Source organism: Equus przewalskii, chromosome 4 (assembly GCF_037783145.1).
Source record: "Equus przewalskii isolate Varuska chromosome 4, EquPr2, whole genome shotgun sequence".
In the NCBI taxonomy this organism is placed as follows: Eukaryota; Metazoa; Chordata; class Mammalia; order Perissodactyla; family Equidae; genus Equus; species Equus przewalskii.
In genome coordinates, this window is record NC_091834.1 from 52,406,314 (window position 1) to 52,423,018 (window position 16,705).

General features: G+C 35.4%; 1 protein-coding gene across 1 annotated transcript in view; it reads left to right on the forward strand.

Moving 5' to 3' along the window:
• ITGB8 (integrin subunit beta 8) overlaps positions 1 to 16,705 on the forward strand; it is an 80,076-nt gene that overhangs the window by 40,742 nt on the left and 22,629 nt on the right. Inside the window, exons 4-6 of the mRNA XM_008533494.2 lie at positions 3,831 to 4,077; positions 5,467 to 5,632; positions 6,216 to 6,374. Of these exons, the coding sequence (XP_008531716.1) occupies positions 3,831 to 4,077; positions 5,467 to 5,632; positions 6,216 to 6,374 (572 nt within the window). The remainder of the gene's footprint in view (positions 1 to 3,830; positions 4,078 to 5,466; positions 5,633 to 6,215; positions 6,375 to 16,705) is intronic.

Consider the following 16,705-nt stretch of genomic DNA (forward strand, 5'->3'; position numbering starts at 1 on the left):
TTATCTCCCCAAACCCTCCCTGTACATAGTTGTATATCTTAGTTGCAGGTCCTTCTAGTTGTGAGCCAACTAAATTTTTAAAAGAATAATAGTAGGACTATGTAAAGTATATATAACTGGATCTTTAAAATGAGATTTAAAAATGATATTTTCTTTTACTTTTCACTTCTTAAGCTATACTTTTTTTTATTATTTTTGCCTATCAATTTTATGGGAAAGTAATAACAGAAATAGGCTACTGATCCTAGTTTGTGTTCCTTAAGAACATTGAAGTGAAATCTTCAGGAAGGTAGGAGACAGAAAGGAACTCTTTAATTCTGCTTCAGAAGTAATACAATACATATGATAATTTCTTAGTATAATCTATACTTCACTAATTCAAGAAAATGTTTCAAACTTGATTCATTTTAATATTGTAAAGAAAAAAAGCCTTTAATTTAGTGTAGCTTAATTTAAAATGTAAGATTTTTCAGGTATTCTTCCTAAATTAAAACTTTTTTTCAAAAAACATAAAAATATAGAAATCATGCATATTTTCCCTTCACCCCCTGGTAAATATTCCCCTTTTTAGCCCCCGCAGAAATTCGGAAATGTGCTGGAGTCTGTACCTTGCTGTTTCAAACCAGTCTCATTCTTCGGCCTTCTCCTCCCCTTGCCCAAATCTAATGAATAGAAATTGGCTGCTCTTTCTTCCTGCCACAGTTTTCCATATTTTCTTATGGTTTTTCAGCCTCATCTTATTCAGAACTTTTAGCTATCTTTTCTTAATGTCTAGTCATGTTTGCTGCAGCCAGTTCTTCAGAGATACTCACACCATTATTTGAGTGATTTAAAACTCATTCTAACAACTTTTATTCTTTGAGCTATTCAAACCAATACTGGCAATAGCTCTAAGTAGGTCTCAACTTTCCTCCAAGTCTTCTTTCTTATTCTATGTCACAGACTCACTTCTTCCCTTCAAAGTTACTTGACAGGAATAAGGATCTCAGCCTTCAGAATCTCAAAAGGTATGAGGATGAAGCTTTCCTGGAGATAACATAAGTGGTGGCATAAATATTTTGGGGCCAGATGATACTCTTTTCCTCTTAAAGAGAGAAACTATTTAAGCTCTCCCTAAACTGTGGGAAAGAACGCATAGATATTAGCTTCTTATTGTGATAAATATGTGAGCATTTTGAAATGCTGTATCAAAAAATGCTTCAAATATGATTTAGTTAAAGAACATTTATGAGTGGCTATGCATGTACCAAACCCAGAGGCTTCAGAGATGAACAAACAGTTCTTACCCTAATGTTACTTAGAATCTAGTAATAGTAATGGTAATAATTACTAACATCTGCATATTTACTGTGTACCAAACACCATGGTAAATATTTTACATAGATTACCTGACTTAGTAGTTCTTAGCCACTAAAAGAATCTATCTCTGCATAGCCCCCCTCTGAGTAGCATTTAAGATGCTGCTGCATGCATTGATAACCTTACAACGGTGACAGCCACAGATATTGTCTTATTTTTAGATATTTCTTTTTCATTCAATATGTTCAAAGCCTTTAATGTCATCTGCCCTTTGAGCCCTGTGTTGGTAGCACCCCAATATGAACTGAATGGGGATTTTATCTAGGGATAGAGTATCCATGTTCCATGAAAAGGTATTTCTACTGCCTCCAAGAGAAGGTCTCTCCCTCACATATAATTATCCAATTCAAAGCCAATTTGAGAGCATATTGTGGGGATTGTCTCAAGCTCATGGGCAAAACATGGTAATCTAAGCTTGGCCCATTCATTTTCCTCCTTAACAAGCAGAGTGGGGTTTGGGTGAGCCTATTTAGGGCTGCTTACTTTGAGCTAACTACTTAAAGCTAGAACCTTGCAGGAAACATAATTGCCTTGCAGTTTAAAAGTAGCAATTATCATTCTCTCCAGCAATGACTAAAAGGCCTGTGTATGGAAAGATTCTCTTTTCTCCTCTATTGAAAACTTGTCTTACTGAAGTGTCAGCCCATACTGTCTTCAACTGACCCAGATACATGTGCTAATGCCAGCATCTACATAATCCAAAATCAAGTTACAGCAGCCTATACCCTCCAACTATGACCATTTGGCAAAGTTTCCTTACACATCTTTCTCTGCTGAGGCCAGTGAGACCAGGATTTGCTTGCTAAGTCATGAGCAGCAGGTGCATGCTGAAAGCTCCTGTGTGGCTATCATTTGGTTGGACCTCCCTGAATAGCTCAGGCCTCCAAGGACTGTGTTTTTGTTGATGCAACACAAACTCTGCTTGTTGACTGAAATAACCAACCAACAATATAACAACCTGAACAATATGCTGAATATCTGGTGCATTTTGCAATGTCTCTATAAAAGCAGATAGCCATTCATCTTTAGACAGAACCACCATAAACTACAACGATCCACCAAGATGAAAATACCATGTGGCCAGTACCTAAGGCCTTTAGCCATATGCCCAAGTCGACAGTTAAAAGACAATTACACAATTTGTAAAAAAATTTTTAAATGCTGACCCACACATTAAAGTTCAAGCTCGTCCACATGAACCATCCTCGCTAGTTGTGCTCCATTTCTATTTCTCATCAACCCAGCCTTATCTATCTGATTATATCATTCTCTTGAATTGCACTTCTCTACCCCAATTTACAGGACACTTCTATGTGTGCAAGGTTTTTCACCAGATACTCAAAAAGCAGAGATGAATAAATTAGAGGATTCCTTAAATAAGTAGATCAGACTACCAATTATGTTTACAAATTGGTGTTTATTAAAAAAATTTTTCCACTCAAAATATTCCCTGTGGACAAACAGTTAATGCTTACAAAAGTAAAATTTTAAAATTGTTTAAAAAAGTAAAATTCACAAATTGCCTGTATTTAAATTGTTGGCTTTCTTTTCACCATATACTTTAAAAAATTAACTAGGGAGCTACCAACTCTGTAGGGTGCCATATTTTTGTATGCAGGGATACAGATCCTTGTATCAAATGATAATGGACAGAGAACTAAATAGAACTGTATTGCAGACCATTGTCCTTGGGAGGCTCCCACAGTTCTCCTTGTGATGACCCTCTCTTCTCATCCAGTTCCTTTGCCTCCGTGATCCCTCTTCAACATATGTGTATCAGGCACCCACTATGCATTGGACAAATGCTGTCTCCCACATTGCCCAGGTCCACAATGTGGCACTGCTAGGTACCATTCTTTAGACCACTGTCTCATTCCTTCTTACAACTAACTCTTGGGAAGAATCTTACCAAATAATTCATGATGAAGTACTAAATATTTTGAGTAGCTTAATGTACTTCTCAGTACCAGAGTTTTCACATCTCATATGCAAATATGCCTTAACCCAAAAGAGTGAATTTATATTGGCATCCAGTAAGGGGTAATTTTTCTTAAGATGCTTTTCTGGTTTTCTTCAAACCTGAAAGCCACCTACAAATAAACACAGCCACCTACTCTGTCTTGAGATAGAATGCTGCTTGCTATTTTGCGCTGTGTTTTTCTAGATACTAGAAATAAAGTTTCATATGGTGACAATATATTCCCTATTACATTTACATTGTGCTGGCCCATTTGTTATTATCTCTGTCTGCCCTATAGAATTGTGAGAACTGCATTGTAGAAGTTGCAGACTAATAAATTGGTATGGTTTTCAAATTGCCTTAAAATTATTTCAGAATATCCATAACTGCATTTATTATGCACAAATTTTTTATAATTGTTCTATATCTAAAATGTGACTGATTTTTCTTGACAGCTTATCCTGAGATGTTTAAAATGAATACTACATATATTTGTCTTTCTTTGAACTAGGAGCTAAAGCTAATTTTATGCTGAAAATTCATCCTCTGAAGCAATATCCTGTGGATCTTTATTATCTAGTTGACGTCTCAGCATCAATGCACAATAATATTGAAAAATTAAATTCCGTTGGAAATGATTTATCTAGAAAAATGGCATTTTTCTCCCGTGACTTCCGCCTTGGATTTGGCTCATATGTTGATAAAACAGTTTCACCATACATTAGCATCCACCCAGAAAGGATTCATAATCAATGCAGGTATCTAGTGTTCAATGTGGATTTCAGAATGCTAAATAAATTTTTTCCTTATAAAATCTCATTTTGTTTTTATATAAAGGACTCACTAAATTTTACATTTTTGTTTTATTAAATGAGAAATGAAAATGCTGGGAGAGGAGGTATATTCCTGTCTGAAAACTTCTGAGATTATCTGTAGCTTGGACTTTTTATTTTTTCAAATAGCATTCAATTAGTTTTTATCACAAAAAACCCACAAACAATATTAATAATTTTGAATGAACCTTCAATAACCAGGCTACCATGTATATAAATATCTCTTTGAAAATTCTGTATTTCTCCTTTTGATCTTTCCAAATTTACTGAATCAAGTTTATCAAGTTTAAAGTACTTATGTTGCCAGTACTGCATCTATCCTTCCATTAATCTATTGTGACTATGTTTGTAATCATGTTGCTTATGATGTGACTTCAAAGAAAGCTCAGCTAGCACATGGAGGGTAGGTCAGAAGATGAGAATTTGCCTGCTAGAAAGAGCCCTTTTTCTCATCATTTTGGAAGTCTGATTCTAAATAGCATATGCCCCACTATAAAATGAGAACTGACCTTAAAGATACAAGTTTCTCGTACAATATTCTAATTGGGCTGTTGAATTTTCAGAGAGAAATAGATGTTCAGTTCTTCCTTAATAAAACATTTCATTTTAACATCTTCATTCCCAATTCCATAAATTGCTCAGATCATTTTACAGTACACACTCTCATTTAGCAAGATAACTCTGCTATCTGTTGTAGAGGAACAGGAGTGACACATCTCCTCATGGAGCTTCATGTGCTTTCTCCCTGAATGTGGATGGACCTGAGGAATGAGTACGATTTTTTGGGACATCATGGAATTCTCAAAACAATTTTAATGAATTTTGATTGTTCATCAATAATTCCACACCAAACATCTCTTAAAAAATCAGCACATTTTAAAATATGTAACAATAGTATAGTATTTTAACTAAATTCCTAAAACCATTTCCCAAAAAGTGTTTTTCAGCTGTCCTGTGGTCAAATGTGATTGGAAATCACTGCAAGTTCTTATCTCCCCTTAAAATTTAACAGTGCATATTAACATAATAAAAGCCCTTAGGTGTTCTATATTAAAGAAATATGTTTAATCTTCTTTATTTTTTGAACACCAAACCATTATATTCCTATTTCCTACTTGCAAAGAAATAGTTGCCAATATTGAACTTTTCTCTGATTTTATAAAGTACAGATTCTCTCTAACAAAATTTCCTTGGCAAAAAAAAAAAAAGTATTCCCTTCTCACACCAACCAGACAATTTTACTGTGAATAGTATTTTGGATCTTTGAAGGAAGGACAGCAAAATAGAATTTACATTTCTTCTTTTCTCATATAGTGACTACAATTTAGACTGTATGCCTCCCCATGGATACATCCATGTGCTGTCTTTGACGGAGAACATCACTGAGTTTGAAAAAGCAGTACACAGACAGAAGATCTCTGGAAATATAGATACGCCTGAAGGAGGTTTTGATGCCATGCTTCAGGCAGCTGTCTGTGAGGTAAGAAGTTTCACATTATTGAGTGTTTGTTCAGATGCAAAATCCTCCAAGAATTTAGGATTTTTATTTTCTCTTTGATTTATGGAGTGAAAACATAGCATAGAAGGATACACTCTTCTCCTATCTCTTATTCGTCACCAAAGTTATTCATTTTGGTATGTGTTCAAGACAGGGGGACTAAATTGGGAGAGGATTATAAATAGGAAAAGATAAAAGGGAAAAAATAACTTATTCACTTGGAAAACCCTTTCCAAAAGGGCCGCTGTTTTCCTCACTACTTTCTAAGGAAGAACCAGAAATAGCCTGTTAACCTACTCCCATCACGAACTTCACAAACCTGGCTTGTTCTTCTTCTAGGGGAACATTAGAAGTCTCTAGCCAGGAGCTAGTGTGGTCAAATGACTTTGTTAAAATAGAGGATATACAAATAAAAGTTAACGCTATTTATGAGACAGCATTGTGTTTGGGCACATCATTCTAGCCTAACAATGCTTGTTAACTCGAACTTAATGTTTACTTGAGATAAAGACCACAGTACAGATCTATGTTATTGTACAAGGGCTAATTACATCTTTATTTTAAGAGTCATATTGGATGGCGAAAAGAAGCTAAAAGATTGCTGCTGGTGATGACAGATCAGACATCTCATCTTGCTCTTGATAGCAAATTGGCAGGCATCGTGGTGCCAAATGACGGAAACTGCCATCTGAAAAACAACGTCTATGTCAGATCAACAAGCATGGTAATGCAGCAATAGCCTCTTAGTAGTTATGGATCTTCTGATTAAAGTTTAAGTTTAAATGGGCAATTCAGCTGCTCTTGTACCAAGAAATTACCTAAAGGAGCATGGTTCAGAGTCAGGATAAGCCATGAAAGAGAAGTATGGAACAATGCAATCTATAAATGCTGATCAATAAAATATAAGGCTAAAATACTTTGACAATATCTAGTAGCTGACTCTCTGATGTGCTACAAAGCACTATATTACTTACGAAAATGAAAGTGATACAAGAGCTTAATTTTTATGCAACTGAAGGATCTTAAAAATAAAAAATACATACCTTTGCTTTATATAAATAGACTAGTTCTACAGAGTTGGTATCTAAAAATGTATTAAGGATTGGTAAGAAAAGTATATTCGGCCTGAGGAGTCCTCATAGTATAACAGGTAGAATCTAAATAGAGACTAGGAAAAAAAAATATTCTGTACCTAGCTCCTTTCCTCTGAAGCTTATCTATATTTAGGGACTCTTTTTTTAAATCAGTGGATATCTGGATTGCTTCCTGAGGGTTAGCTTCAGCTCTGAATCACATATGTAAATACAATCTCCTAGAACCATATCTTTCCCAGCATTACCTATTCTACATGTGGAAAATCAACTGCACAAAGCATCATTTATTTCTGATATTGACATCTATTTATACATTCATACAAATGTTAGAACAGAAACTTCCAAACTTTTTCAGATCTTGGTACCCTAGTGTCTCAGTAATTCTTTTCCTGGTGCCCCAGGACAAAAAAAAACAAACACAAAACCTGACAGTTCTGTTTATAAAGTCGTTAGTTCCAAATATCTTAACTACTTATGTCCTAAAAACTTAGAAGCCAGTTAAAAAAATAATACATATGAATCATAAAAAATACATACAGTATGTATTATATCTGTGTATATATATACACACATATTTATATATACACAAAATATGTGTGTGTGTGTGTGTGTATGTGTGTCATTCTTAGTAAATAACTTACTAATGGGAACTTCCCAAGCCTTGGAATCAGATGGCACAACACCACCCTCATTTCCTGTTCCACACTGATTTTCGTGCTGCCCAGCTTTGTAAAGATATGATGTCATCTAAAGGAACAGAGTCAAGTGTAATCTTAAAACTGTGAACTACCTCCAGCTAGTAGTTCAGTGGTACCTGACAGATGCCAGGTATCACTGTTTCCCTTGAAATTTAAGATATTTCAAAGCACCCTGGTGAGTGTACTGTGGTGCTCCAAGGAACCTCACACACAATTTGTGAACTACAATATTAGAAATGTATAAATTATGCTGAAATATTTGTGCTTCCTGTGAGCAAAATTTAAATAGTTTAAATTTAGTTAATCTGGAATGCCCTACCAGACTTATTGAAAGTCTAGAGCAGCAATTGTATTACCACATAAAACAAGTTCAACCCTTGGTTGGTTTAGTCTCTTGACAGCAGCCTCAAAATTTAAAGATTTTAAAAGTTAAGTAGGGGCTGGCCCCATGGCCAAGTGGTTAAGTTCCCACACTCCACTTGGGCGGCCCAGGGTTTTGTCGGTTTGGATCCTGGGCACGAACATGGTGAGGCGGCCTCCCACATAGCACAACCAGAGGCACTCACAACTAGAATATATAACTATGCACCGGGGGGCTTTGGGGAGAAGAAGAAGAAGAAAAAAAAGGTAACTAGAGTTTGAATTTAAAAATTTGCGATTTGAGGTTATTCCAATAGTGTCTTTCCCTTTGCTAGTTCTCTTCTACTCAGCCACATTTCACTTTGGTAGACCCACTCACTTCCATTTAGTCATTTCTTATCTTTCTTTCCTTCTATTTAACTTCTTTTAATCTGAGATGGAGTTCTAACTTATTTACTGAGGAGTGGGGGAGGAGACAAGAGGAACTAGTTTATTGTGAGACAAGGAGAAGATATTTTTTAAGGAAAAATAATAATCACATTATTTTCAAATTGCCTTGTATTATTCTTTTGAAGTTTTGCCAAGTCACTGAAGTCATCTCTCCATAATTGTATTTTAGAGGGTGCTATTGTTCATCTAGGAAGGATTCCTTAAGGCAAAGAAATGCTCTCCTAATTTGAGATACAGGCCATGCCATATAACCTTACAGAAATAAATTATAATTCTGGTGGAATTTTACACAGTGTTTGGGCTCTTATGACATCAGGAATTTAGACAGTCTTTCATGAACTTCATTTGCCTTCTTGAACATTGTTCTATCTACTTAAAAGAATGAACCTTCCACATGTCACCAATGGAGCAGTATGTTTATTAATACCTTAGAAGAACACTTTTATCTCATTTATCCCAGGTGTGTATTTTAAGGGATCCTACTCCTAAGAATTCTCATTCCCTTCATTGCCAGGGACACTGCCTTAAAACAAAAGAAGTTGAAGATTTTGATTGATCCCTTGACTATGCACTTATATATACAAGATGTGCTACTGCTCCAAAACCTCTTATATCCAAAGCTACTCTGAAGCTGCTTCTAAGCATATGTACCTGTTCATTCTAAAATGACCTTCATCACCTCCTATTTGGCCATTATAGAAGAATTTAAAAAGGTATAAGTTAGACAAGCAATCAAACACTTCGCTTCCTGGCTTTATCTCCAGCAGCCAATACCAGTAAGGTTGAATGGTATTGGAACTTCTTCCTCCAAGACTCTGGTTCTTTTATTTATAAAAGGAAATAACTGATAAAAGACCTTCTATATGGTCTAAATGACAGGGACTAGAGTTCTACAGCTTGTACACATAACTTTTTCAGGAGGGTCAAGGTGAACTCCAGAATAATAAGTACATGTTTTGAGTACTTATTAACTGAAACCATTGTAGCAAACACTGCACACAGTATCAAATTTATCTCTACAACAACTCTGTACAGTAGTCATCATTATCCTTATTTTACCAACAGAAAAACTCAGGGTAGAAAGTTGATTGAGGACAGACAGCTAAAAAGTTAATAAGTAGCAGAGCTGGGGCTCAATCCAGTCCAATCTTACATTAAAATCTGTATTCTTAACCCCTTTGCCATAGTGTCTTGAGAAAAGTAGAAGAACTAGAGCAATGAAGTTCTTGGTGTCATTTCTGCTCTAACTTTCTGGCTGCAGTCTTACTTACGGAAGAAATAAAGCAGATAATTTGGCTTACATAAATTATAAAACAATATATAATTTAATATATATTTAAGATATAATTTAAAATAATTTATATTTACACATTGTTACATAGTTCTATGTGGCTGTTGGCAAATGATGTTAAACTATTGAATAAATTACATTTTCCACTGCTTTTTCTCCAAGTGTTGGAATGAAAAACTTGAGTAGTAATGCAGTTTTATCATTTATCCAGTAATAATGGCAGTTTAAATTATGGCAGTCTTTCCAAAATGGTAGATGTTACTGTAAAACTTGTTAATGGTATAGAAGATAAGTTATTAATACAGAGGGTCTGGAATTTCACCTTGTCTTCCCACCCAGCTCCTCCAGGGTGATTCCCAATATTACTCAGAGCCCTCCTCACAACCATTCACCCCACCCTTGGTGGAGGCCAAGAACAACACCAAGGTCTGCAGTAACAATAAAACGTGGAGAAGGAGCAAGTTTTTAGAAGAGGCACACAGGTCATGCAATGAACCTTTATTAATGGGATTTTCAAATGTCGCTGACTCAGTCCTGGATGAAGAGATGCAAACAGGCAAGATCTTAGCATACTCCTAATTGTATTCAGTACCTTAACTTTGGTGTTTCTTTCTCTACTCAGCCTTTTTTTTTAAATTTTTTTTTTTTTTTTTGAGGAAGATTAGCCCTGAGCTAACTACTGCCAGTCCTCCTCTTTTTTTTTGCTGAGGAAGCCTGACCCTGAGCTAACATCCATACCCACCTTCCTCCACATTATATGTGGATGCCTACTACAGCATGGCGTGCCAAGCAGTGCCATGTCTGCACCTGGGATCCAAACCGGCGAACCCCGGGCCGCCGAGAAGCGGAACGTGCTCACTTAACTGCTGTGCCACCAGGCCGGCCCCTATTCAGCCTTTTTTTGTGCCTCATCATATTATGGTCAGTGATTCTTCACTCATCCTATTATACAATTCCTCAGAATTCCCTTTCTGCTGGCTTCATGGTTCATCCCCTCTCCTGCAGCCTCATTTGGATAGACTAGATGCTGAATTGATCACCATCTTAGAGGACTGAAGCTGAATTGCAGAAAGCACATTAGGTATTACTAAAGAGTTTTGCTTCTTTTTAGGTAAAAACAGTCATTATTCTGCTTCTGACTTCTCATGCAATTTTGTTTAACATGTTCTTGATTTATAATAAGCCATTTAAGAAGCTTTCTTTTTATCATGTATTTCAACTATTTGGAATTATATTCAATTTTTCCAGAACTGCAGACGAAGAAAGGGAGCTCAAGAAGATGCTTTACTAGTTTAATCCATAATTTTGCTACCTGAGTTAACAAACTTTCAAAAAGTTATTATATTTATTTGTGTTCCTTTTTTTCTGAAAGGGCTATTTCTGAAATTTTTAAAGTCTGGGAGACTCATTTTAATTAATGCTGACATCAGACAGTATTCTATGTAAGGAGACAATTTTAACCTTTTAGTAAAGAGATCTGTTAATTATTTTTGCTGCTCTGTGACTAAGAAATAGTCTCTTCAACTTCAGAAAGTGTTAAATGTCTCTCTTTTTCTTCTTCTCTGCTTCTTTGTCCCAGACACATGCTAATTCATTGAGCACTTATTCTGTGCAGGGCACCATGCTGAGCATATTGTTTATGTTATCTCATTCAATCTTTAATGACAACCCATGTTATAGATGAGGAAGCCGAAACTTAGAGACATCAGATTAATTTATGTGATGTCACAGAGCTACTACAAATATCCGAGTCAAGCTCCACACCTAAGCTATCTAATGCCAGAATCCATTGATGTGCTTCAACCTGATGCTGTGCTGGCTCCCTCCATTTATTACCACTGACACTGAGCTAGGTGATCTGCCAGACCCTTCTATATCTTAGCTAATTAAATCTGCATGTTAACTTGGCAAGGTAAGCATCATCATACCCATCCGTAATGGATGAAGTGGAGAGGGAGGGTAAACATGTTGATTCTCAGATCTCAAGCTTGCCTCCTAAGCCACAATCTTCATACTGACTCAGTACTGACTGCCTTTGAGAAACCAGTGTATGCTAGTGATTTTGATGACACTGGAAGGCAGCTATATTAGGAGTCATTTTAATAAGTATTTTTAAGCATATTCAACTCTGAAGAGTCTTCTCAAAGTAATTATTCTTCTTACTATTTTAAATAGTTGAAAAAGATGTACTTCCTAAGCCTAAGTTTATACAATATTCCTAATTTTGCACAGTACTGAATCTTATATCTAATGGAAAAAAAAAGGCCTAGAATAACCCCAAATCTGCTACCTTTCGTTATAGACTGAGGCTTAACAGCACCGCAGCGATTTAAGGTCAAAAGGAGAGGCCATCGAAAACCAAATTACTATTGATTTAGCCTCATGGAAATTACTGATTTGTAATTATGAGAACAATAACAGTAATTCTAATATGGCTAAACTAAAGCATATAGTAAAACTTTTTATCTTCTTTCCTGATTCTTATTTTGTTTTTCTCTGCTTAATGTTACATTAAAAATGCAACTTTTTAAATTAATTAAAGAGATAAGATTAGTTTAGAGTGTTAGCACCTTTGAGTTTTATGAACATGCACAATCAGGAAAGTAAAGGAAATGCCACCCAGGCAGAATGCACCTAGAAAATTTTAAGTTTACGTGCATGTGGTTTTCTTAAAATATTGTCACAACTTTTAAAACTAACAAAATGCCTGATATCAGCTTACTGCTCTCTGAACTATCTGTTTTAAATTGTAAATGCTATGAGAACAATAATGACTTCAATAACAACTTTAGAATAGACCTAATTTGAATGCTTCTCATGCTTGCAGAAAAATAGCCAGGAAATGATCTCCGCAAACAATATTTAGTTTATTTTGTTTTTTTAAATTGAAAGCAAAACTTGCACACAGAATCACCTTGGCCAGGCTCAAAGTAGCCTGGCACTGTTTTTATAATGGCTCTAAAAATGAGAAAAAAATAATGGTTTACAAAAGTGGCACAATAAAAACAAAATTTGATGAAAATATTTATGAAATGGAATGTTCCAATTAAATTATGTTTTGGTTAAATTATATTTAAGCAGAAAATTTTTATTACCACTCTCATTGAAAAGCTTACAAAAATTATAAGTCCGTGCCCCTCCTTCAGTAACTAGGATATCATGATTATAATTGATACTGTGTTTGGCAGGAGTCGCAAACTCAAACACTTTAGGGGCCAGGTACAAAGGGTAAATAAATTAGGCAAGTCAAACAAAGCACATGCAGGAGCCCAACATCTAGACTTCAGTAATTGTCTCCAAATGTCTTTTATTAAGCAGTCTTTCATTGAAAGCTGACTTTTATTAAGCAGTCCTATGGTGTTTGCCCCTTTACATTTACCTAATACCACCCACCATCGCATTGAGGTGTAGATATTGCTACTACGTCCACTTTATAAACGAGAAAATGGAAGTACTAAAAGGATCAGGATCTTGTCTGTGGTCACACAGCCCTAGGTAGTAGTGCCTATAGTAAATGCCAAGCAGTGTGACATCAGGACATGAGCCCCTACTCACCATTAGTCTGAGCTTAATAATTACACAATGGTAAGTGAACACACTGTAATTATTACATATATTAACCAATAATCCCCACCATAACTCTGAGAGGTAGACATTAGTATTTATACCTGTTTTAAATGTATGGAAACTAGATGGCAGAGAGGTTAAGACAGCTGCGCAGTATTACATAACTAGTAACTGCAGAGCCAGGAGCTGAAGCCCCATGTGGTCGGTTTCGAGAGCCCCTGCTCTTGGTATGGTTCTCAACTGGAGTGATTCTGCCCCCCAGAGGACATTTCACCCTACAGAGACATTTTGGTTGTTCCAAAGTCGGGAGGAGGGAGATACCAGCATCTAGTAGGAAGAGACCAGGGATGTTGCTAAATATCCTACAATGCACAGGACAGCTCCCCACCTGCAACACAGAATACCTGGCCCAAAATGTCAACAGTGTCACTGATGAGAAACCCTGGTCTATGCAATTATTATTGTGCAGCCATGTAGATAGAAAACAGGCTGTTGCGATAGATGGGGACTGAGATCACATAATTCAAAGTCTTCATCTCTAAATAAATCTCTGCTATCAGACTGCTTTCATGTTGTCTCTTTCCCCTAAAAAGTAAACTGCAAAAAAAAATCCAGATAATTGAGTACTTTATTTAATCAAGACATTGGGGGTGTTTTTGTATCTCATTATGATGGTCAATACTATAAATTCTACATTATCTTATGAAAATTTTTATTATGAATTCTACTTTTATGAAAAGAATCTTAGACACTTCTTTTTTCGGCAGTTCATAGGCACATTATTAAAATTCTCCCATATATTTCTACACAGTTATCTCTTTAACCAAAATTGCTCCCAATGAATCTTTCTTATCTTCTTTTCCCTTCTGACATTTATAAGTCATTTCCCACAAGTCACAGCGAAGGTGTTGGTGAAGAAGAAAACTATGAAAGGAATCCTTTTCCCCTTAATTACTTAGCAGCTGTCTTGGCACATTGCTTTCCCTTCTCCCTTTTGCCTCTTGAAATGCCTATTATCTCCACTAATTCTTTTCAGAGCTTAGAGAAACAATATGTAATGGCTTAGACAGAGGGGGAGTTAGAGATGAGGAGGAGTGATGTCACCAGAACAGCTGGCTAAGATGGAGTGTTCCTGCTAGTGAAATACAAGACATAAAAGATAAAATACTTAAATGATAATACGCTTCCTGGAGGAAAGGGGAAGGGGCTTCAAGAATGGTCATTAATCCACAGCTCTCCTGTCAACAGTGGTTTATTTAAACATCTGCTAAACATTTGTAATTTTAACAAATTTGCCTCGAGGTACTTGGAATTTTCTTTTAAAACAGATTCCTTCTAGCATTCAAAATAATGTGTTCTTTTAAGGTTAAAAATCCAACTGACCTTCTTAATGAGCTTCTGACCAAACTAGAACTTTCTAGATTTAAATTTTGTGTACTTTTGGTCAATGTGACTTCCTGTTTTTGAAAAGAGGAAAGAGATTAAGAAGGCTCCAAAAGCTGCTTACATTTTGGACTATTCTTTAAATATTGATTTTATGTGAGTTAAGTGTAAGCTGATTAAAAACATATGGATTAAATTTTCCTTAAAATATGAATGGTTTTAAAAATTAAGAAGGGGGAATTCTTGGCAAACTGTGATTATTTTTTGTCAAAGCAAAAATATTTGAAAAGTAGTTGTTGCCATTAAAAAAAATTTCCAAATACAGCTAGATTTACCCTTCCTTTACTTGTCCTCTTTAATTTACTAGCATTGTGCAAACTGTCATAAATCTATTTTAAGAGTATACATATTAGGAATAAGGAATAAGAATTTATATGTCAGAATTTATATTTTGAGGATTCTTTTTCTATTACTTTAAAATTATATTCTCAAGAATTGCTCTGAGCAGAATTTTTCTTCTGAAAATCCATGTGCTAATACTTTTTAAACCTCTTCATAAATTGGTTTCATATCACATTTAAATGCAGTTCATGAAAACCTGATTTGTTTCTACCAAAGCAATTATAGATTATATAAAGGCAAAAGGATATTTGTTATGGTTATTATCTTAGTCCATTCGGGATACTATAACGAAACCCTATAAAGTGGGTAGCTTAAAACAGAAATTTATTCCTCACTGTTCTGACGGTTGGGAAGTTCAGGATCAAAGGCGCTGGCAGATTCAGGGTGTGATGAGAACCTACTTTCTGATTCATAGACAACATCTTCTAGCTGTAACCTCACATGGAGAAAGGGGTGAGGGAGCTTTCTCAACTGGCCCTCTTTTAGAAGGGCACTAATCCCATTCATGAGGGCTCCACCTTCATGACTTAATCATCTCCCAAAGGCCCACCTCCTAATACCATCACCTTGTGGATTAGGATTTCAACATGTGAATTTAAGGAGGGAGACATGAATATTCAGATCATCGCAGTTACTCATGTTAGTGATAGTATCTTTAAGCATAAGGCTATCTCTTATGTCTGTGTATATAAGTTTAATATGTGGGTTACAGAACTTGGGCTATAAGTGAAACTAGTAAAATTAACTCTTTTACTAAGTTCACATAGTTGCCAAAAGACAGAAATATTAAGCAAGACGGTTTAGCAAAATTTTACCTTGAAGAAAACACAGTTAGCATTGGAGGCTGAAAGGGCAAGTGAAAACTACAGAGTAATTTGAACTTGAATCCCATGATACTAATTAGGCTCAGTCACACGATTGTTGGCTGATGCAACTAGGCACCAATAAACAGGTGGGACCACTGCAGGTGAAGTTTGACATTATTTCTCTTAGAGGTGTCTAGGTATGAAGTTGTTATTTGAGATCATCACTTGAATATATGGAAAAGCATTTATAGAAAGAAAAGTATCAAGTACTACGTCTAACTATATAACTGTAGATAGCAATTTCTATAGTTGTCAGATTTCTCATGTTTACTGAACTAAATTTTATTCTCCCTGTCTTACTCATCCCCAGTTTTCTAACTACCAGAAAGAATGTCACAGTTGGCTCTACATAAGTTTTATTTATCAAAGTAAAACAGATTTATAATATATATAAAGTATAATGATAATAAGTTGAGAGATCTGTAACCTATACTTTATATGAGCTGTTGAAAGTAAAAATCATGATAATTGCCATTAGTTTTGAGTGCTTAATATATGCAAGAAACTGCACTAAATAATTCATGTACTATTGTTATCTTTTTAATCTTGCCAACAATCATATAAGGCAGATGTCATTCACATGATACAGAGGATGGACCTAAGAGAATTTTTATCATAAAGTGATAACCTGGGATTTTTGAGTACAGGGTTTTCTGCTTTTAAACAGAGTTTATACTATATCATGTTCTATATCAAATATATATGTATGTATACATGTGTATATACACATGCATATATTGCATTTCAACACTTGTGCTGAACTCCACTTCAGAATGTGATTGTCACTAATGTGTCTGTTTCAGAATATTAAATTGTCTTTCAATTATATCACTTTGAGTCCAATATTAATCCAAAAAGGTGCTGAACATTCTTTGTACTATGTTTAATTCAGCCCGCTTCATCTGTTGTAGGTTTTTAATGGAGATTTTGTCTACAAATATCCT